The following is a 16907-nucleotide window of genomic DNA, read 5'->3' as shown; positions in this document are numbered from 1 at the left end:
AAAATGCAAGGAATAAAGCTACTGATTATTGCTATTGTACATAATGGTTGGCACTATTTGCTTGGGACAATAAACTAGTACTAATTATAGCTTTAAATGATTCATTAATTTTGTTGGAATATTACCAGGTTGTATAGGATGTGAATCTTACATTCCTTCCGTCAAATGTCTCAAAATGACTCCGAATAAGATGGCAAATAAATACAGCCAGATAAATAATGAAGGGAGACATACCAGGGATTTCTGTTCCCACAGATAAGCCACTGCCTCCATCAGACAATTTTCCATCGATGTACACTCCCCAGGCTCCGTCTCCACTTGCCCATGTCACAGCAATATGATGCCAATTGCCATCATTCACAGAAGGGCAATCTGTAATGCTTTCCTTCCCATTAACATACAGTACCCACCTATATCAGAAGAGAAGAAAGAGAAATGGAAGTGACCTGCTTGAAACAGCTTAGGATTTGGATGGTCCATGCAAGATAGTATAAGTTGTAAACTACAGTAGATTTCCCTCTATTGGCATGGACTGGAGGAATAGTTCACAAATCTATAGGTTCCTTGCTTGCTGAATATAGAATGTGTAATGCTCTACTGCGTAACAGAACACATGGAATAACAAGCTCTAGAGAAGGAGTGTCAAATTCAAGGCCTGTGGGTTGCATTCAGCCCGCGGAGTGCTTAAATTTGGCCCACAGGGCCACCCTGGAAACAGCAGAGGACTGGCCCGCGGTGCCTCTGCCAGCAAAAACGGAACTTGGGAAGGCCTTCTTGAGCTCCATTTTCATTGGAAGAGCACTTCAGGAAGCTGTCATGCGACCCTCCCGAGCTCAGTTTTCACTGGCAGAGTGCTGCAGTAGGCCATTGCAGCCAAAAACAGAGCTCAGGAGGGCCGTGCAGGGTCCTTGGCATCCTGGCCACACCTACCCTGACCACACCCTCTTGACCCCCCAAGGTCAAACACAACCCTGATGAGGCCCTTAATGAAATTGAGTTTAACCTCTAGGTTAAACCTAGCTTAGTTTTATTGATAAAGCAGTAAAATACAGTTTGCATCTCTTCCCCAAGTATATGATCTGGAAGCTGTAGATACTTCACATACCCATTGTAATCTGTAATCAAGAATGCATTGTCACTTCCATTTTCCACTGCATAAGAGATTGGAGTCCCATAATTTGTAGTATCGGAGGATTTCATCCAAAAGGCACATGTGATCTCATTGAGTGAGGGGAGGACACCATCAAGCAAAACGTAGCCATAAATTCCAGAGACTTCGAAATCCAAGTTAAATCCAGAAGACTGCTCTGCAACAGATAGGAAAAATGTTTAGTTCTTTGACAATATCACAATGCATTTATGGTGGCTAGCTGTGCTCCTTCAATTTTACACCATAAGAACTTGCACAATTAAATTTCCAAGATCAGCCTTTCAAGTCCCAAATTGAAGAGTAGTCTCAAAATGCTACCCTGACACTAAAGACAGGCTTCATGAAAGTTGAGATTAAAATGAGCATGACCATACTCATCAATTGGCTCAAAGTATCCTCCCCTGTCCTTGCTCTATTAACTTGAAGGGGTGATTTCAATCCACATGGAAACAGGCAGTGGTAACTAAGATCTCATCTTTGGGCTTCTCTGTAGGTCTTTCCCTCAGCATAGGATATGCTCAGGACAAAATACTCACTAAATAGCATATAGCAGAAACAGAACATCAATTGGATCTAGCCAGGGCCCCAATAGGTATTGCTAGTGAATAGTATAGTTAGTATAGTATAGTATAGTATAGTATAGTATAGTATAGTATAGTATAGTATAGTATAGTATAGTATAGTATAGTATAGTATAGTATAGTATAATATAATATAATATAATATAATAATATTATATTATAATATTATAATAATATAATATAATATAATATAAATACAATACAATACAATACAATATAGTGTTCTACAATTTGTCAGATGTAGTCTTCCAACCTTTAATGCTCTCCTATAAGCATCTAATGCTCCTACCCCTTCTTTTACTCTTTTAAACTATTATTATTATGTCTACTTTCCATTTTAATACGTATATCTTTTATATCTTCTAGTTCTGATTATCTTCTAAGCTTTTCAATTGATTGTACTCCATCTTCCTTCCTAGTCTAGAACAGTAATAAATATTTGACTTAAATGATTCAGTTCTTTGAGTTATGTTTTCCCATTGCACTGGTTCAGAATAAAAATGTTTATTTTTAAACTGAGCAAGACAGAAGTTGGGAGGCTCTGGTTTTCCAATTATATAGCCATATTAAACAAAATAGACACGGTGGTTCTAAGAAAATACTAAGCATCACATTTCTATAAAAATGATTTATATAGAAATGTCCAATGTGAAATACCCACTATTCTAGCACTAGCACTTATATACCATTCATAGTGCTTTACAGCCCTCTCTAAGCGGTTTTACAGAGTCAGCAGTGGTGGGATTCAAATTTTTTTACTGCCAGTTCTGTGGGCATGGCTTGGTGGGCGTGGCAGAGGAAAGGATGCTGTAAAATCTCCATTCCCTCCCCACTCTATCTAAAGACACTTAAGCCTTAGAAGATATACCATATAATTAGACAGTTAACCCTGATGGATTCAAACCATTCCATTTACCCTCAAATCTCTAGTACTGTCATGTGATATTAACATTCCTTGGTGCACAGTATTACTATGTAGCAACTAAAATGTGTGAACTTGCTCTATTATTATTATTATTATTATTATTATTATTATTATTATTATTATTATTATTAACATTTGCTTCATCTTTTATTCAAGAGTTAAGTAAACCTATATCTTCCAGTTTACTACAGACAAAAGGAGAGCTTTGTCAGAATCTAAATTCGGTAAGGAAAATTAAGTTAAATTAAAATCAATATATCTTTGAATTCCAATGGATTCCAACACAGCTCATGAAACAAAATATTTTATCACAGCAAATTAGAGAAATCTTTTCCCATTCAAAATACCACTAAAAATGGTGGATTAACATGTTTTAGTGATGAGAACATTTACTATACTGATAGTAAACTTTTCTTTTCTCCAGAGCCAGGACATACTGTATTAAGTTTACAACTGAGAGAATATCTACCTCAAGCCAGTGTTGACTCTTAACAACCACAGTTGGGAATATAGTTAGGCAGAAAATCAACATCGATTGATTTTCTGCATGACTATATTATTTTTAGTATTTTTGAACAATAAAGTATTTAGTTTAACGAATAATAATCATATATTATTTTTAATGATTTGCTAATTGGCCACAAAAGTTACTACAATACTTTAGCACAAAGCAAGGAATGAAGAAAATATTTTCCAGCTGATTCACAAGTACTTGAAGAACACACAAGAAATACTCTGTAACTTTATAGAAAATGAAACTGCAATTTAGGAAATAGTAAGATTCTAAATATTATTATTTATTTAAATTTAATGGCCACCCAACTCCAGTGAATTCTGGACAGCACTCAAAATACATTTTTTCAGTGTCACATTTATATTATTGGTTTAAAATTGAATTTATAATAATAAATCCAATATTGAATTATTGTAGTTATTTACTGTATACTGGATTTGCAAAATCTGCTATATTCTTGGGAAGCATCTGGTTTCGGTTCAAGTCTGCAGTATTGTTGCCAAGATAGGTTTGCTATTGTTTGCTAATACTTTGATCCTGGGTACCTGTTTCACAACGGCTGCCTGTAAAGCCAGGAGGACATTTACAAACGTACGAGTTCAAGGCATCCATACAGGTTCCTTGATTTTCACAGGGATTGGATTCACATTCATTGATGTTCACTTCACATTGGGGCCCTGTATATCCTGTAACACAGTGACACCTTTGAGAAGACAAAAGAAAACAAAAGAATTATTTTTACTACAGTCTGAACAATTACATTCTAGCGGTCTTAAAATGCAAAGTAAGTTATTTAAGTGAAATCAAGAACCAATATGATGGTAAGTGGAAAGCCTAAGTATGTAAGAAGTTGGGGGGGAAATGATCAATTGTGGAGTCTGAATTTGAAATGCTTACAATTCTGGCTCTTGTTTATTTTTGCAACCCTAAAGAATGTTGAAAAGACATTGCATAAAATGGCTGAGGAGCCTGCCTTGCCCATCTGTCTGTCAACAGGATAACTCTCTGAAAGCAAAACACAGTTGGACCAAATATGATGTGGAAAAAAAGCTGGCAAAAGAAAGACTGAGTTAAAAATGCCTGAACCCCCAGCCAGGGAGGAAAAAAAACATTCAGAACAAATCCCCCAAATGCATTTCTGTGGAAGAGATAGTTAGGCAGAGTTAGACTTTTTAATCCAATTACTGTATATGGAAGTAATCTGTGACTGGAATGACATGTAAGCCAGAGTAAATAAATAAAAAGTGAAAATACAAAAACCCAGAGCGCCAAAAATTGGATAGAAAAAAAGAATGTAGACTCAGTCAGTAGAGACAATAGCTCCATTAGTGGATTAAAGCACTAATAGTGTCTTAGAGATATGTTCACTTACAGAAGTAGATACCTATAAGACAAAAGGAAAAGTTAATGTATGAAGACTAAAATAGAGAGATAGGATTCCAAAAGCAGTTATTCTGGTATAATTTAGGCCCTAAGGCAGGAGTGTCAAACATGTGGCGTCAGGTTGTCGTCACATGATGTATCACGACTTTCCCCTTCGCTAAAACAGGGGTTAGCATGGCCAGCGCACAATATGCGTGGCCCGCAGGCCGCAAGTTTGACACCCCTGCCCTAAGGGATAGCTACTTGGGTTTTTTAGCAAGCAAGCAAGTGAACAAACAAACACACTCTATTAGCGTTATTAAAAGTTTATATATCTTCAGAACTATATCATACATCTTTTTACCTATAACCATTGATTCCATCTTTGCATGTGGCTCCGTTTTTACAAGGTCTGCTGAGACATTCGTTAATGTTTTTTTCGCACAGAGCACCAATAAATCCAGGCAAGCACTTGCAACGGAAACCTGCAACCTGATCTTCACAGGTAGCTTTGTTGAAGCAGGGATTTGAAAGACATTCATTTACCTCTGCTTCACAGTGAGTACCTGAGAAGGAAGAAAGGAATAAAGATGTTACCAGCACCAGGTAATTTCTGAACTTTATAGATTCTGAATACATTAAAAAGAATGAAAATGAAAAAAGTTAATTAGTCAAATACATTTTTAAACAACCCTGAAGTAGGTACGCAATATAACAAATTTGCTGGAGATCGAAGAATCAACTTCATATATTAATTAATATATTAATTAATTGCTAAAATATTGTCATCTTTTTTAATGCCACAGATTTCTCTCTTTTTTTAACTGAAAAATAAAAAATCCCTCTTTTTTTAAGATCTTGCAAGCAATTCAAAACAACTTGAGAGCTATATGAAATATTAGAAGAGGGTCATCAATAAAATAGACCAACCTGTGAAGCCTTCTGGACACAAGCAGTGGTAAGAATTAATATCATCAACACAGACTGCTTTATTCAGACAAGGATTTGAATTGCATTCATTTATATTTTCTTCACATAGTAAGCCTTCAAAAATAAAGATTATAGAGAACATTAATAGTGTATACATGCAGATTTACAAGTTCACACAATGGACTTACATATGGAAGATACAATCCTAACAACAGTGAGGTATAAATTTCCAAGACAGTTAGTAATAAATTTTCAACTTTATTCATTCTTGTTTCACTTCTCTAGCTGCAGTCCATAGCTTTCATGGCAAGTGCCCTTTACCCCACCTCCCCAAATTCATATGGCTCCCACCCCGGCCCTACTTAAACAAGCCCTAAAAAGATGGCCTAGAGCCAGAGTAGGGAATAGATCCCTTGTGTGAAATTTGGGTTTCCTGAATGATGGTTGTATTTTTCCAGACTTTTTTTTTATTTGGACAATGGAATTCTTTGTTTTAATCTTTGCTTTTTTATTGTTTTATTTTGCAAGTTGCCCAGTCATAAAAGATTGCTGGGGCCTATAAGTCCAGTAAATACATAATTAAATAAATAGATAAATAAATAGCTCTTTCCATTCATGTTACCAATTTGGAAACGAGAGTTCACCATGCTATTTACTGTACATTATACCCTTTTCTAATTAGGAAAATTGCAAGCTTAATCTGGTATTGTTATCAATTACAGGATTTCTGTATTGAATGAAATAATATAGACTAGTGTACCATGTCCTTCAGCTTTTATTAAGAGGACATACATTCATTTATCAAGCATAGACACAATCCAGAGCTGTAGTTTATTACTACAACAAAAAGCCCAAACAAATAGGTGGAAAAAAATCCAGTTAGTAACCTTAAAAACAATCTGCACCAAGCTTCCTCTAATTGAGAGGTTTATATCATTCCCTTTTTATTGTAATGGTAAACAAGCATCTTGCCCTAGGTGCGTAATAATTACATTTTGGCTGTTGAATTCAACCAACATTATAGCAGAAGACCCATACAATCCTGATAAGATCAACTGATGACATTTATCTATTTCCTTCCATTTTTAGACACCTCAGTGACTTTCCATTCAACTTCAGCTACAAAAGTTTAGCCAGATGTATTGCTACTTTGCAACAAGACCCAATTTCTCCCATATTGTAAGGGGGAAATAGGACAGCCAATGACAGCCCACTCTTACCCATCCCCCAATATAAAGGAAACTCATAGAGAACTTGCCTACAGAAGTTGTGGGTCTCCATCACTGGAGAGTTTAAAAAAGACACTGGACAACCATTTGTCTGAAATGTTATAGGGCCATGATGGTGAAACTATGGCACACAGAGCCATCTCTCCAGGCACGCGAGCCATCCGCCATTGCACTTCCAGGTTCCGGCATGCTGGCCAGCTGGTCTTCACGCACGCGGGAGTGCCGGAAACCGGAAGAACAGCCGCCCGGTGAATATGCACATGCCGGGAAATGATCTTCTGGTTTTCACATACTCACTGGCCTCCTGGTCTTCCAGTTTCTGGCACCCATGCATGCGTGAAAACTAGCTGGCCCGTGTGCATGCGTGCACCGGAAATCAGAAGATCATCTTCTTGGTGCGCACATGCACATCAGGCAGCTGCTCTTCTGGTTTCCAGCACACCCACGCCCAGGCTCTCAGTGCCAAAAAGGTTCGCCAACACTGGTATAGGGTCTCCTGCTTGAGCAGGGGTTGGACTAGAAGACCTCAAAGCTCCCTTCCGACTCTTTTATTCTATGTTCTAAGTAATATGCTTCATACTGGAGGTGGTATCATAAGTATATTCCGAATGCAGCCATTTAAGAAACCTTTATGCAGATATTTTTTTAAACAAACAATTATCATTTTCCATGCCCAGCATACAACAGCAATAACATTTATGTTGAACTGTTTCTCACAGTTCATCAAACAACAACAACCCAACAACCCCCCCCCCCCAATCTCTATGAAATCAGCAAAATACAGAAGGCAAGATATTCACAAGCTCAATAAATATGAGCCGTAACTTTTTTTTTCAAGTTTGCAACCTGGAGATGATTCTTTACTGCTTTAGTTCATTTGTCACCTGAGTAGCCTGGCTGACACTGGCAAATGAATGCTGCAGTGCCATCCTTGCAAATCCCTTTGTTGAGACAGGGAGATGACTTGCATTCATCAATCTCTTTTTCACATTTTAATCCTAGAACACAACCCAAAAGAACACAAAGAAAAATAAATCGGGGTAGGCCAAAAGTGCAAAACACATCAAATAAATATCAAGTCATAGAAAAATAAAATGTAATTTTTGTGGAGGAGGGGAATTTGAATCTATTTACACCTAGGTTAGAAATGATATGAAACTGGGAGATGCAGCTAATGCATCTCAGAGTCTATTTGGTTCTAGTTGCTACTGAGCTTGTTGATAGGCAGGCATTAGAAGGTTTGGTTTAATCAAAAGCTCAAAAGATATTCTGTTTCAATTAAATATTCCAATTGATCTGAATACTAAAACAACATTGAGTTTATGATAAAACAGACCAATCCACCAGTGATGCTAGGTTACTTTTTAAAAATCATGTTTTTTCCTCTGCTTTTCCTCTGTAAATGTGTAATTTTTGGTGAAAACTAAACTCAGTAAAATTTGTATCCATCTCTATTGTTGAATTTTTCACACCGAGAACAGTGTGGTTAAACCCACACTTGCCTCTCATTTTATTGTTAAATGAGTAGACTGCCAAAAAGGACTGCCAAATCTAATTCAGCACCAAGAAATATATCTGGATGTACAAAGATTCAGACATAGACGTTTAAGGACCAAATGTCTAAAATCTGTCCTGAATGAACAAATCTGTTTGCTTTCCTTTGTATTTGTTTTCTTTTCAGCCCTCAGTTGCTCCCTGTTCCAAGCAGATAGCTCTTTACTACAAAAAAAATCCATCCATTTATTTCCAGCTAACTTTTGCAGTATTCAAGGTCTATGTGACCTTTTACTGATACATTTTAAACAGAAATATTTAGCTAAACTGTTATGTCTCCTGCAAAAGGCATAGATAGATTCTGTCCTGTTTTACTCATTCTTGATGTATGAGTACAGATCAAGTTAATAATTCCATACACTTTTATTAGATTATAAGCAGGGTTTGCAAGGACTCATTATCTGAATATGTATAGGATCCATCTATACTAAGAACTGAGGGGATGAGTTTCACTATTTCCACTATTGTTAAGTTACAAAATTTTTGAAGGGTCCATGAAAGCTATCAGTCTAAAGAAAAAATATTCAGAGAGGCTAATATAATTAGTGATATATAGTTTTAACAACTGCAAAATTCATATTTAATATAAATGATGCTAACCTGCTTAGACCAACAAAAATTGTTCATTTATAACGAAACATGGTGAAAGAAGACTAACAGCTGCAAAGTACATAAAAATGATATTAAAATAACAATATGGCAATGAAAAAATATAATTAAATGAAGGGGAAAAATCAGATAAGTATTGCTACAAAACAGAAGTTAAAAAGAAAGCCTTTGGAGCAGAAACAAGAAGTCAACAAATATCTTTAAAAATTTCTTTAATTCACAGAAGACCTTGTGAAAAACTGTTTCATGTAGGCAGAGACACTCCAATATGTTTACAGGATACCTCCCAAACTTTTTATTTGATTTTTTTTTTAGGCTACAACCAACATTTTGTTCTTTCACAATTTTTAGGTTCTCGTCCTTCATATGAAAACAGTGGGCCTGCTTTTCAAGAAATGTTTCTACCGTGTTTCCCAGATAACTTTAGCTGGAAATAATGGCACAACTTCAACAGCAGAAAGAAACTTTAAGCCTGCAAAAGATATTCTTAGAAATTCAGAAACTATCAAACACATTTGAGAGGATGGAGAAGAAGTTGGAAGACTTAGGGCATCTAACAGTAAAATATGATGAAGAAGTTGGAGATGTTTATCAGGTGGAAAAAGTGGAGGTTAGAATCCTAAAAAACGAAGAAGAAAATGACCATAAAGAAATTAAATGTGCTGATATTTATGGTGATTGGTTTGTGTCTGGAAATGGAAAGAGTGGAATACTAAAAGAGGAATTAAATGGAGGGGAACTATACCCCAGATGGCAAGACACAGAAGAAGAAAAAACAAAAGAATTTATGGATTTAAAGAGAGAAATTTTATTAGCAACATCATTAACAACACTACTGACAATTAAAGATAAGCTGATTAAGGAAACAGAAGAAGGGCATTGAAATTACATGAGAGATTTTATAAGCAATGAATTGCTAAGATGAGTCCATACAAATTTGATTAAGGAGATGATTAGAGGACTGATACCACAAATGGCAGAAGACATGAGACTGTTTTACTACTGGAAAGATACAGGTTGATAGATGGAAGTGTATAATTTAAAACTAGTTAAACTTAGTGAAATTTAGTGACAATAAATATAGTCAAATAAATAATTGATAATGATAATAATGTATACATGTGTAGTGTTATGATAAATAATAATTGGATATGAATATTGAATGGTACCCATGAAAGGAAGATTAGAAATCTTTTTAATTATATACAGTATAAAGGTTAATAAAAAAGAACTAGGTTAGATTCAGTTAAGTCTTGACTATTAGGGGAAAAAATGTTATGATACAGGATATAGTCAAATAAAGGAAGGATAATGATAACAGCATATATATATATGTATGGGTACAACATAAAGAAACTGGATGTAAATTGTAAACAGTGATTTGGAAAGGAGGATTAGAAAATTTTGTTACTAAATATTATGGATGTTTAGCTAGAATAGGACATAAGGATTCAGTGTTATTGGAGGATTTTAGAAATAGTAAATGAAATGCCAGTATGTTGTTATGTATTAAATCTTGGTATATTTTATGATGAAGGACGTTTAAACAATTATAGTCAAATGAAAATGGAGGTATGATGATGGTAACATGTATAAATATCTGAGTTAAAATACTTGAGTTAATATGAATTATGGTTGATGACTGTGGAGGAGATGCACGAAAGCCTTTTTGTAACCAACTGATACACTTTCTACAGTATATAAAGAAGGAAGATTCTTTGTTTTAAAATTTAAAAAAAATACTAAAAAAAAAGAAATGTTTCTACCGTGTTTCCCAGAAAATAAGACAGGGTTATTTTTTTCTTATTTTCTTTTGATCCCCGAAATAAGTATTTGGCCTCATTTTTGGGGAGTTCTTATTTTTGAGGTGCAGGCGGCAGCAAGGGTGGTCACCTCATGGCTACTGCTGTGTTGCAATATTTTCAGGGAGGGCTTATTTTGGGGGGAGGGCTTATTTTGGGGGGAGGGGCTTATTTTAGCACATGTGCTCAAAAGCCTGATTGGTCTTATTTTCAGGGAAACAGGGTATTCCTTGTTTGAACAATCATGGAACACTTCTTAAATAATTTCTTTTTTTCAAAAGGCAATATACCTGTCGAAGCATGATATTTAGGGAGGATTGCAACTGTATTACTTACCTGCATATCCTGGTGGGCATATGCAAATGTAACCACTTCCAACCTGTTTGCAAGTTCCACTGTTATGGCATGGTTGCAGGAAACATTCATGGAATATCTGTTGTCAATGGAAGAAAAGACAAAGCAAAAATATAGGTGAAGAAAACATTACCTGTTCAATAGCAAGTTACAGTTAAGACTTCCTATCCGATCTCTAAATGTCAAGTCTTATTAGATGTTATAAATGCACCATGGTCTCAAATACTGTGTGGTGAAAATAAAATGGTGGTGGGAAGGAATGTACACTATGTTAAATTTCTTGAATCAAATACAGGTAATCTGAAATTTACAACCATGTGTTTAGTGACTGTTAGAACGGCACTGAAAAAAGTGACTTACAACCACTCCTTGCACTTACGACGCTGACAGTATTCCCGTGGTCATGTAATCAGGAGTGTCAGACCTGGAAGCCATCTTTTATATTTGGGCCTTCAGGCCTGCCACATTTTCTACTGTGGGAAAATGGGAGGGGGGATTATATGGAGTATGGGTGATATATAGTCAAAATAACATTCTTTTCTCAGAGAGTCAAGGCCACCTTACCCTGCAGCTGCGATGGTGTGACTGGGAGGCATCTCCAGTTTTGGATGGTGCCTGATTGGATCATGTGAGATCGAGGTTCTCCCATATAACACCTCTCCTGCGCAAGCTGCACTGGCTTCCTGTGGCCTACCGGGTGCGCTTCAAGGTGTTAGTCACCATCTTCAAAGCGCTCCATGGCACAGGGCCTAGTTATCTGCGGGATCGTGTCCTGCCCCATACATCCCTGCGACCCATTCGCTCACACAGAGAGGGACTCCTCCGGGTGCCGTCCTCCAGAGAGTGTCAGAGGGCGGTGCCCAGGAGTAGGGCCTTCTCTGTGGTGGGCCCTACCCTTTGGAATGACCTCCCCCCAGACATTAGGACAACAACCGACCTCCGCTCCTTCCATATGAAACTGAAGACCTACCTGTTTCGACTAGCCGGCCTGGCATAACTCTACAGCTTCTCCACCCCTTGGTCATTTTTTAACTGTTAATTTTAGTTTTTAAATTTTTAATGTTATTGGGGTTTTAACTTTTTCTAAGCACTGTAATTTATTTATTTATTTTTACCTCCTCTATATGATACTGTTTTGATTGTTGCTTTTGTACGTCGCCCTGAGTCCCTGTGGGGAGAGGGGGCGACTAATAAGTTCAAATAAATAAATAAATAAATAAATGTGATGGACATGTGGGTGCTGGGCAGGGACTTGAACTTTCCTTTGGGTGGAGAAAACCTGGAAACTTTCAGATTCGGGTTTTCCCAGATGTGCCAATATGACATCTCTAATAAAATGGAGCTTTGAGGAAACTCAATTCTCAGAGTCTTCTTTCGTTGGGGGTAAGACTTGGAATCCTGACAGGGAGCTTGGTAACTGGCATGTATTTATGATTATCACAGCATGCTGGGGCCATGTGATCACCCAGCAATGGAAATTCTTGTGGTCATAAATCAAGGACTACCGTTGGTCTGTGTGGAAGCAGATAGGCTCACTCTTGAACTTAAAAATAAAGGGGAATCAGAATATTTTGAAATCTGGAACAGATTGTATGATTGGCATAAGACAAGGTGACAAGACTGGAACAAACTGTATATATTGTGATTGGACAGAAGGCTAGACAATGTATTTGTAGGCTAATTGTTAATGGTTGAATTAGCTGTATATAATGTAAATGTATGGTCACTTCGACTTCGTGTTACTGTATTGTTTTAAATGTAAAAATAATAAAAATATATTCAAAAATAAATAAATAAATCAAGGGCTACCCTTATGAGATCAGCAGCATTTGCAGCGGGCGGAGAGGGAGAGAGGGGTGAAGACAATATTATGGCATTATAGCACAGGATCTACCCCTTGTCTACATGCACCATGCCATTGGGCCCATACCAAAGAGGGTTGGGATTTGCAGTGCAATGCCAGGATCCCTCTTTCACCATTCCAAAAAAGTAGTGGGCTGCCAGAGACACTGGTGCATAGGATACAAATGAAATTGAGAACACTATGAGAGGCAGCAGCCATTTAGCTTTCAAACCCATCATTTTCAATGGTTCCCCCCCCCCGCCCCCCAGCTTTCTACTTTCTCTGTAATTGAAATCACTCTGGGAAATCACGACGGCTGCTCTTGCCTGGCTGCTGACTTTGGGGTCCTTGCTGATATTTTCTGGAGCAACTGGAAGCACCACACTGTCCTCCGCTGCAGAAAAAGTAGAACCAAAACCTAAATGGGATTGACATGAAATCAACTGTAAAATAATCCCATTGATGAAATCCTCTAAATTATGACTCTAATACCTTAAATGTTATGATATCTGAAAAGGAATATAGCTGCTGAGTATATACTGTACAGAGAGCGATCTAACCATATCCATTTAAAGCACAAGTATCAAAATATGTTATATTTCTTCAGATGGACTCCAGTTTCTACTATTGAGGAGGCACTGAACTCTTTCTGTCACATATCCTGTCATGATCAGAAACAGTTTGGTTCTTCAGCATTATTACTATAAAATCTGAGTATTTTAACTGCCAGCATACTTCATCCATTCAAACTTAGTTCAGATCTTGTGCTAACCAGGAGATCTGACAGTGATAGTGTAAGAACCCATAGTTAAGAAAAGGTAGTTAAATTCAGGAACAGAATAATTTTCCTCATCAAGGTGTAGAACTGGCTATCAGGATTGTAACAATAGAGGTGTAACCATAAGACCCACACTATCCTATGCTCCTAATTTTATACATTAAATCACCTACATTGAACTGAACTCATTCATATATATACATATATATGTATATATTTCAGTTCAATGTAGGTAATTTAATGTATAAAATTTGTGTGTGTGCGTGTGTTTGTGTGTGTGTGTGTGTCAGGGGTGGGTTTCAGCCAGCATTACTGCCGGTTCACTCGTGCACACCCTTTGTATGTGTGCGCATGCTAGATGCGTGCTATGCATGCAAGGTCAATGGAAATTGTTCTGCGCATGCGCAGAACTAAAAAAAAAAAGATGGTGGTGATGGCAGCGACCGGGGAACCAGTTCGGAGGTGTGGCCAGCCTGGGTCACTGCTGGTTCTGCAACCCTGGCTGGCATTCCACTACCGGTTTGGCTGAACCGGTAGGAACCCACCTCTGGTGTGTGTGTGTGTGTGTGTGTGTGTGTGTGTGTGTGATCTTTTCCCAGAAGATTGGTGTGCAAGACCATGAAAAGAATTGTTCAGGATTCGTCTGAGAGATGGGGCTGTTAATCATAGGATGGGTCTGCCTCTCCCAAAGTAATATTGTGATATAAAAAGGCTCAGTTCTGTTCAGTGAGATCCCTTTCCTTGTCATTTTTGTTCCATGTGAACTGTGTAATGGTATCTTGACAGCTGTTTCCTGTCTATATTCTCTTAGCAAAGGTGCAACCTAATTTTAAGCACGAGACAGCCATTTGTAAATACATGAAGAGTCAAGCTCTTCCGACCATTAGGTTTATTGCTGATAATTTTCATACCCTTTAGAGAATATAACCTACTTGAGCAGTCTGCTATAGATCTGGCTCCAATGATTGTCGTTGTTCCATAAAATGGACAAGATAAGCAATAGGACTTTCCTGGATCAGGTTGGTAATAGTCCCTGGGACAAGGATGACACGGCATTAAACCAGAACGTGAGAATTCTCCAGTCGGGCAAGGAACTGCAAAGCACACAACAGAATCTTCTTTTATGTGCTGATATATCATTTTAACATTGCTTTACAAAACAGAAAAGACCCGTTTCAATCAATGGAAAGCTTTGGATGGATGCGAACCATATCCCTCAACCAAGTGGATTTAAATGTTCCAGAACCAGATTATTGTACCAAATCTCTGTCATCTAGATAACGTTTCCCAAATTCCAATCTTATATGCATACGTTTACTCAGAAATGTCACTAGGTTTGCAACACTGTGTAAGATTAGCTTAAAATGAAATCACCAGGTCATATAAAAAGAGAATTAAACAAGTATCCATTTGTACTCTGGGAATTCCACATTTCTTATCTTACAGCCACAATCTTAAGTTTTCAGAAGGCCAAAATATCAGAAAAAGAATAGACATGTTTTTCAATGTTTTGCATATCTTGAAGTTACAAACAATGACCCCAAAAGGCGATTGGATTTTCTTGGGTTTCTTTTTTTAGTTTGAAAACATTTCATTTCTCATCCAAGAAATTAGAATTGAAACATTTTCAAAGGAAAAACCCCCAAGAAAGTCCAGTTGCCATTTGGAAAAAGATCCTTTGGGACAACCATGACCTGGATGATTGAGAAACTCCATAGACGGACTGTATGACCCCAAAACAGCACCAAATGTCAAATACTTGTTATTTGCCAAATAATATGGCCTGTTGGTTTATTTGTTAGATTCATATCCTACTTTTCCTCATATTTCTAATTCTGCACTGGCAACAGAAACAGATTTATTTCTCAGAGGACAAGCAAAACTATTTTCAAGTTTAGCCAGAAAGTAATTTTGTTTTCCCCCGTGTTTATATTATGCAAGAAACAAACAAAAGCACTAATAACATATGGAAATAATCTGCTATTGTTACCAGCGCACTGTTGGAAACTAAAAACTAATATTTGCTAACATAAACAAGTGCTGTCTAAACAGAGGTCTCAGGAGGTTGTTTCTTTAAAGTATGGCTACAGTTCAAATCCTTTGTGCAGAAAATTAAGGTCCACTAGATAAATAAGATAGACTACAGACATAATGCATGCTACTACTTAAAAATATTTCAGTTATGCAGGGATCAGGGAAGGGAAGTGATAGATAATGCATGGTATTTAGCAACATGCTGTTTCCTGGAATCTAGATGTCACAAACCTCCACATGCTGATATATCCACAGCTCCTCTTTTGACTGTTGACATATTTTCTGGACAAGAAAGGCAGTGCTTAGATCCAGTGGTAGGCTGATATTTGCCAAAGGGACATGATTCACAGATCTCAAGGCCATTTGGAGAAGAGGTTCCTGGCTTGCACTGAGCTAAGTATAGGAGAACAGTACAACCTAATTAAAAATCTCCAATTTAAAAAAATGCTTATCAATTCCAAGCAGCTGAAAAATAAGAGCAAAAATAAAGCCAACAATCCAATGCAGAACAACAGCATCTGCACTGAGGTGTAACTGGAGACTTAGAAGCCTTGAGCAAGCTAAGTGTATTAGCCAGGCATGAAATCCTCTTACCTTCGCAACCGGTTCGGAACCGGGCGCTCTCACACAGTGCTTCTGAGCATGCACAAAAGCTTCTTGCATGCGCAGAGCATCCGTGATGAGGTCTGGGCGGGTGGGCGGAGCCTCCCGCTGTCATCACTATAGGTTCGCCTGAACCAGTGGGAACCGGCAAAATACCAGCTCTGGTATTAGCTTGCAAAATACAATTTGTAAAGAGGATCTGCCACAAATATGGACATGCTTATTGCAGAAGCTCGGTGTTTTGTTTGGAACGCTCCACTGAAACCATAAAGTAGTCTACCATAAAAATGAGAAGTACAGAGAATAAAGAAGCTTTTTTTGATTATTGGCATTCTGTTATAATAAAACTGACATATTAGCTCCACTGAAAAGACCACATAATTACTGAGACAAAAGAAGAACAAAATAATATAAATTATAAAAACTGTGAAATGCATGCAAATTATTATTAGGATCTTATTGTAATTGTTTTAATCTGTCATTCTAACTCCCTGATTGAGTAATTTCTTTCATATTTGAAGCTGTCATGTTTCAACTGCTAATTTTATTGTCCTTAACTGTTTTGGAAACCATTTCTGGAAAAAAAACCCAAATTATTTATTTAAGCAAATGTATTTATGCAGGAACACTGATTCTAAT

At 37.2% G+C, this 16907-nt stretch overlaps 1 protein-coding gene across 1 annotated transcript in view; it reads right to left on the bottom strand.

Moving 5' to 3' along the window:
- SVEP1 (sushi, von Willebrand factor type A, EGF and pentraxin domain containing 1) overlaps window positions 1-16907 on the bottom strand; it is a gene marked incomplete at its 3' end in the record, with an annotated part of 152764 nt that overhangs the window by 55980 nt on the left and 79877 nt on the right. The window contains exons 18-27 of the mRNA XM_081943838.1: window positions 15897-16058; window positions 14564-14725; window positions 13180-13271; window positions 10993-11089; window positions 7576-7689; window positions 5463-5576; window positions 4897-5098; window positions 3716-3873; window positions 1106-1307; window positions 235-410 (exon numbers count right to left, since the gene is read on the bottom strand). Of these exons, the coding sequence (XP_081799964.1) occupies window positions 235-410; window positions 1106-1307; window positions 3716-3873; window positions 4897-5098; window positions 5463-5576; window positions 7576-7689; window positions 10993-11089; window positions 13180-13271; window positions 14564-14725; window positions 15897-16058 (1479 nt within the window). The remainder of the gene's footprint in view (window positions 1-234; window positions 411-1105; window positions 1308-3715; window positions 3874-4896; window positions 5099-5462; window positions 5577-7575; window positions 7690-10992; window positions 11090-13179; window positions 13272-14563; window positions 14726-15896; window positions 16059-16907) is intronic.

This window comes from Natrix helvetica, assembly GCF_964273705.1.
Source record: "Natrix helvetica genome assembly, chromosome: 2".
Lineage (NCBI taxonomy): Eukaryota > Metazoa > Chordata > Lepidosauria > Squamata > Natricidae > Natrix > Natrix helvetica.
Note: the sequence above shows the minus strand (reverse complement) of the source record. Positions and strands in the feature narration are given on the sequence as shown.